The sequence below is a fragment of the Triticum aestivum genome, chromosome 4B (assembly GCF_018294505.1).
Source record: "Triticum aestivum cultivar Chinese Spring chromosome 4B, IWGSC CS RefSeq v2.1, whole genome shotgun sequence".
Lineage (NCBI taxonomy): Eukaryota > Viridiplantae > Streptophyta > Magnoliopsida > Poales > Poaceae > Triticum > Triticum aestivum.
The window spans coordinates 641,797,995-641,804,839 of NC_057804.1; the positions used below are offsets into that span (position 1 = coordinate 641,797,995).

General features: G+C 51.6%; 1 protein-coding gene across 1 annotated transcript; it reads right to left on the reverse strand.

Annotated features, from left to right (window-relative positions):
* Positions 1-1,701: 1,701 nt before the first annotated feature.
* Positions 1,702-4,974, reverse strand: LOC123090325 (putative disease resistance protein RGA1). The gene is made up of 3 exons (XM_044511678.1): positions 4,754-4,974; positions 2,946-4,195; positions 1,702-2,619 (listed from the first exon to the last, which is right to left on the reverse strand). Exons 2-3 carry the CDS (start codon positions 3,690-3,692, stop codon positions 1,804-1,806), a joined length of 1,563 nt encoding a protein of 520 aa, XP_044367613.1. The 5' UTR covers positions 3,693-4,195; positions 4,754-4,974; the 3' UTR covers positions 1,702-1,803.
* Positions 4,975-6,845: the final 1,871 nt, after the last annotated feature.

Consider the following 6,845-nt stretch of genomic DNA (forward strand, 5'->3'; position numbering starts at 1 on the left):
TACGACAGGAAGGACAGGAAGGTCATGTATGCCGAGTGCAAGCACGAGTTCCTGGACCTGCTCCTCAGCTTCCTGATCTACCCCATGGGATGCATCCTCAAGAACCTGGCCGGCACCTCTCATCTGTGCGGCAGTTTCAACAATCTTTACAGGAGCGCCGCCGGTCTAGACAGGGCTGGATTCTTGACAGGCCCCTGCTTTCGCGACATAAAGGCACTGCTGGATCCGAGCCTTGACTCGTTCAAGATAGGATGCTCCTTCGGGAAAGATAAAACATCGTGCCATTCGTGTGATCCTGAGTTTGTCAGCAATCACACATATGTAGTTGGCGATGATCTGTGCATATATCAGGCTTCCGCAGTGTCGGTGCTGAAGCATTGGTGCAAGAGAGATCTGGTGGAGATGGACATTGCTATCAGCAAACAAGAGGCAAGTCTAGATACATATAGTACATGCCGTTTTATAGTTCTTTCTGAATAAGTGTGTGCCAATCTGTTACAGGCTGTTGTGTTACTGCGGGCGGTGGTCAATTCGAAGACTGCGCTCACGGATGTGTTCAAGGGGAGGTTTATGCAGGAACCACAACAGTTGCCACCTTTGCCACCTTTGGAAAGAAGACTGGCTGCGCCCTCCATGGAGAAGATGCAGATCTTTGTCAGGATCTTTGCAGGTGAGACAATCACACTTGAAGTGGCAAGCTCTGACACGGTCGCTGCCGTCAGGAGTAAGATCCAGGCGAGGAAGAAGCTAACGGACTCTTGTGGGTTAGTCTATGGTGGCAAATGCCTGCAGGATCCATGGACCCTGGCTGATTGTGGTATTCACAGGGAGGCCACAATCCATGCTGAGTTTTTCCACCGTGGTAGCTTGCTAGAGAGATCACCAGGCTTGCTTGTCACGACGTCCCACGTAAGCCCGCATCCTTTGTTGGACAAAGAAATCAAGTACTCCCTCCGTCCGGAATTACTTGTCTCGAAAATGGATGTATCTAGAACTAAAATACATCTAGATACATCTATTTCTACGACAAGTAATTCCAAACGGAGGGAGTATTTTGGGAGGAGGGAGTATTAACTAAGTATATGTTTGCTGTCATCAGCATTTAGACTAGTAGCTCGGTTAGCGGGACGCTACCCCATATCCATACTTACTGAGAATAAGAGCAGTGGCGGAGCTTGGCAAGAATGTAGGGGGGGGGGGCAAAAAAAAAATTTAACCGCTGCAATAAACTAGAACTCGTAGCCTTCAAATAAATTTGTATTCATATTACCTGTATTGGTTGCAAAGTGCATACATACATACTTCAAAAAACAACTAACTAGTACGGCTGAGCTTTCGAACCTCAGTGAGACCACACCATGGGTACTACAGATCAGCTTTTCGGTCTCTTTTTTAGTCCCAATTCAAGTAACTAGATGAACAAATATGTGCCGCCAACGGCAAGACAAATCCTTTAATGGGACCAAGTCAATAAGAGTGGTAATCAAACTCATACACGGAACCAAAATAACTGGACAAGGAGTGGCCGACCGGCCGGGCGTTCATGCAGATACATGCAAGAACATCGGTGGCAACAGATTAGTGGTGAACAGGGACACAGCTCGAGCACGCCCTTGTTCCTCGCTATCCCTGGCTGCGCGCGCCGTCTAGATAACATACCTTATTCCTTGTTACACTCTGAACAAACTTGGCCAGGGGGCATAATAAAAGAAATGTATGTCTCGATAACATACCTTATTTTTCAGTTATACAACATAGCAGAAAATAGCGGCACAAGAGTATAGACGACTTACACTAACAAAACTAAACATGTCTAATGCCATTCATCAAAGGGCGCTTCCTCTTCACCGCTCTAGCTTGCACCTCTCGAATCTCATAAGTTTGGATGTAGGTATGGTAGGGCGGTATCCGAGACTTCCATAGAAGGACCTTAAATGTCCCCCCTTGAGGCCTGGCGATTCCATACAAAACATCTACGGCCGTTATCTTGGGAGCTTCCTCTACAGAATAGCATGTCTGATTAGTACCAAGAACAAGAACATCTTCACTAGTTCTACCCATTCGTTGAAGATACACAGGTCTATTCCCACTGAGAAGTTCACACGGATGCACCCCAAGCTTACAGAGCTGCTTTTGCATGCACCCTTGTCGGAATGCCAGAACCTTGCCCCAGAAATTGGTGTTAAAATTGGCTCTCAATACACATGCAGTGATGCTTGCTTCAGCGAGGTTATACATCAATTTTGCTATCTCCATTGCCAAATACACGAGCCTCGGGTGCATCTTGGGATCCGTACTTCCAAACGTAATCACCTTGAAAAAATACCAGAATGCCTCATCGGACAGATGCTTCAGTACTAGACTCTGTGTTGTCCCAAAGTTTGTGATCTTGTCAGACCGGCTTGTGATAATGATTTTACTACCACTTGTGGTGCTCTGTCGGCAAAGAGAGCACAAGTTCCCCCACAGATCTTTGTCGAGATCCCCAACAATGTCGATGACGATCAGCAATCTCCCATTATTCTCATGTCTCGCTGCACATCTGCCTCTCAAAGCGGCTACATCTTCAGCTCTGAAATTATCAACAACAAACAACAACAAAGCCTTTAGTCCCAAACAAGTTGGGGTAGGCTAGAGGTGAAACCCATAAGATCTCGCAACCAACTCATGGCTCTGGCACATGGATAGCAAGCTTCCACGCACCCCTGTCCATAGCTAGCTCTTTGTCGATACTCCAATCCTTCAGGTCTCTCTTAACGGACTCCTCCCATGTCAAGATCGGTTGACCCCGCCCTCTCTTGACATTCTCCGCACGCTTTAGCCGTTCGCTATGCACTGGAGCTTCTGGAGGCCTGCGCTGAATATGCCCAAACCATCTCAAACGATGTTGGACAAGCTTCTCCTCAATTGGTGCTACCCCAACTCTATCTCGTATATCATCATTCCGGACTCGATCCTTCCTCGTGTGGCCACACATCCATCTCAACATACGCAGCTCTGAAATTATCATGCCTATAAAAAACAATCTGGGGGAAACGATCACGTACTCTTTCGTCTTCGCAGATATGAGCGACAAGAGTGCTCTTTCCAACATTCTCCGGACCAACAATTGGGAGGACATCGAAGCTACAAGTACAAGATTGTGTGCACAGAAGGAAGTTGATAACTACTTCTGTCTCCCTCTGGCGGGCAAACATGCACTTGTCCAGCAAGAGATGCATGCTGTAAGGCTGGCGATGCAGGCGAGGATATGTTGTCAGGAACCTCACCATCTCACTGGCATCAAGAATCATGGATCTCAAACTGTCAAGGGCCTCTTCAAGCCCTTGTGATGTTTTTTTGTTGTTGCTGCTGGAGAGACAGAGCCGTTGTGCATAACGAAATTTGGACACGGCCCCAGATTGACTCACAGCCTGAATATTCTCCTCTTCTTGGTACGCTTGGCATCTGAAGGTGTCGAGCACATAGTAGCCTTGGTACATGGCATACCTCAGCATGCTAAGCTGCTGGAGCATTCCATGGTTTGTGATGTGCCGCCCCATGGCCTCGTCCATGATGACCTGCCCCCTGAGTAGAATCCTCTCTAAGCCAGCCTCCACGGCCTCCGCCGGTGGCTTGGAGTATTTGTTGATGATGGAACTCATGGATCTTGATATGAGTTCACCCATCAACGCAGAAACGAAAATCTCCATTTGCGGGGACTAGGGGGCTTGTATCCTCGTTCCTCGGGAATGAACACTGAGCTTGGAAGTTGAATAGTTCATGTCTCTGCAAACTCCTTTTATGCTCTGCCCCTGCCTCCATGGTCATTGCTGGTTATCAAAGTCATGGTTCCTGGTCAAAAAAGGTGGGATCGATTTGGGACTAGGGGGACTTGTATCCTCAGGAATGAACACTGAGCTTGGAAGTTGATGCCTCACCTGGTTAGCAAAGTCAACCTTGCTGGTCAATAGTAAAACGTTTTACCATAGAAAATGCCAGTGCTCCACTCACTAAAATTGGACCACAGACTTGACTGATTCCAAATGGCGGGAACAACACTAGATCTCTTGGGCCATTGTTGACGAGCCATCGCCACACAGATCTGACTAACTCTTTGATCTTTGTTGACGAGCCATCACCATGTATTTCTTTCTATGAGACAGACTTGACTGAGAACCAACTGTCTTGCTGAAGAATCACCACATATCTTTCTCTGCATCAATCAAACAGACTTAATTGAGAACCAACACTTCATTATCTGAATCTAGTATTCAACAGATCGAGCATAGCATATCTGTCAAGGAGAGACTTAGCATGCACTGATCAAGTCCTACTACAGTTTCAGTCTACAGAAATTTCTTTGTGTCCAAAGGAGCCCCAAAGCGTACGTTTAGTTCTCAAAGTTGCTAAAGGGTATGTACACGGTTCAAACACGATATTTGTACCATGATATTGATGGAGTGGATACTTTTTTTTCTCCGAATTTGCCATAACTGAAACCTTAAACGTCAACCAACCCCCCTCAAAATTAATTTGTATAAAACAAAACAAGAATTATTCCATGAATCATTTATTCAGTTAGCATTGAAATAAAACTGTTCAAAGGAATCGGAATTGCCCCTGCTAGCCTGCTGCCATGGGCCTTCAAACCCTAACTTATAATTTGATTAAAATAAATCAATCCGCATTTTACAAATTTAACCCGCAAACCACTTGCTCAGCTGATGAGATTGAAATAAATCGGAAAGACTGAGAGAAATCGAGAGCAAACCTGTTGAAAGGAAGCGGGATCCCTCGCCTCAGTTGAGCCGCATCTAGCCTACCACCAGGGCGAGGGACGGCGGACGAGTTCACCGGCGAGTGGCGGCGGACGAGTTCACCGGCGAGCCGACGGCTGCGTGGCCGGGCGTACGCCGTCGAGCGGCGTTGCTTCCTCCTGCCATCCTCTGCTCTTGCTCCCACAGTTTCTTCCTCACTCTGATTCAGAGGAGCATTTTCTTTCCGAGACAATATTCAGAGGGGATTTTTAATGCTCTATCTTTACCAATCTACTGCTGCGCAGCCTAGATCTCCCCGCCCCTAATGGCCGGCTCCTCGCCGGCCTCCCCACCTCCCTCCCATCCACTCCCTCCGCCTCCACCCGGCCCCCCACCTGCGGCAGCCGTTCGCTTCCCTATCTCCTTCCGCGATGCCCTCGTCTCCAACCACCCACCTGCTCCGCCTTCAAGTGCCGCCGCCCCTGCTAGCAGGCTTCAATCGATGGTTGTCGCCCCCTCACGCCAAGACCACGCGCGTGCCAGGTTTCCCGGAGCCGCGCAGGATGCCCATGCCGGGCAGAGCACTGCGCGTCATCAAGGAGATGGGGGTTGGCGCACGGTTCGGAAGCGCTATTGGTGGCGGGAGGAGATGCAGCATCGCCGCATTAATGGCAGGAATCCAAGGCCAACGGCTCCGCGCCCCCTTTCTCGCATACAGCATCTCTTCTTAACCAGAGCTGCAGGCTGCTGTTTTCGCTGTCTCTCCCCTCGCCATCGCGTTGCCTCCTGCCATAACCCACCTCGGTGCCTCCTCTGCTCGCAATCTGGGCATACTTCGCGTGCGTGCCACCTCCACCTCAAGCCCAGGCCATCTGCCGCCCCGGCCGAACCTGCTTTTCCGGCTTCGTCGGCGGCCCCTCCCGCGTCGGAGCTGAGGACTACCAGTTCTTCGGCTGCCCCCGCCGCTGTCGTCGCCCCCCCACCACCGATGGAGAACCCGGTGCCCGACGTCAACTTGCGCCCCCGGATGGTCTCCGCAACGGTCGCTTGGTCTCCGGCGTTGGCCAACGCTGAGCGCGACCTCGAGCACCACGCGGTCATCACCACCACCCTGGGCAATCGCCCGTCCTTCACTGTCCAAGACGTCTCCGTCGCCGCCTCCATGCAGTTCGGAATTGCTCGCTCCGACTTGCACGTCTCTGTCTTTGAGCCCGGTGACTTTCTCATACGGTTCTCCGACCGCCGTGTGAGAAATACCGCGCTCTCGGACACGGCGACGTTGCACATCGGCCGTGCGGTCATGCGTCTCTCGGCGTGGTCCAGAAGAGTGGGGGCGACCCTCATCAGGCTCCCATACAAGATCAGGGTGTGCCTGGAAGGCCCGCCACGGCACGCGTGGTCGATTGAGGGCGTCAAGCAGCTCTTCCCACCGCCGGCCATCGTCGACCACATCGAAGAAGAAACTTATAGCGACGAGGAGTCGGCCTGCTGCTGTGCGTGGGTGTGGGTGCAGGATGCCACCAAGACCGCCACTAGGGGGTCTCTCACTGTCGAGGAGCCGCCGGATCAAAGCTCTGCTGACTTCCATAGGCAGCTGATGGAGGGGAGCAGCAACGGCGCGGCGACGCGCTCCTACCCCGTCAACCTGCTTGTCTACCCGGTTCTGATTCACCTAGACCGGGTGTACGACTACACGGTGCAGCCAAAAATCGACAGCGGTAGAAGCTCCATCAGCGACATCAGTGGCATCCCACCCGACGACGACGGCTCGCCGGTGTACGACGACTGTGCCAAGTGGCACTACCGATGGACGCTGCGCTTTGAGGACGGAACCTTCCCCGCACACCGCACTGGCAGGCGTCCGGTGCACTCTCGTCTCAACTTCGGTGATCGCGATGACCGCGGAGGCTCATCTGGCGGCAACGACAGAGGCAGGCCGGGCGGCGGAGGCTCCAGCCGCGCCTCTGGTCGGAGATCCAGCGATGGCGGCCACCGCGACAACGCTGGCGACTCCTTCATGCGTGACTCTACCTCCGGCGACCCTAGCTGGCAACGCTGTCTAGGTGCACCAAACGGCGCTGCGGTCAACGTTGCAGCTGATGATGG

Coding starts and splice junctions, on each gene's coding strand:
- LOC123090325 (XM_044511678.1), bottom strand. CDS start 3,692: ATGGAGATTTTCGTTTCTGCGTTGATGGGTGAACTCATATCAAGATCC. Junction 2,620..2,945: donor ACGAGGAAGGATCGAGTCCG/GAATGATGATAT, acceptor CCTACCCCAACT/TGTTTGGGACTAAAGGCTTT.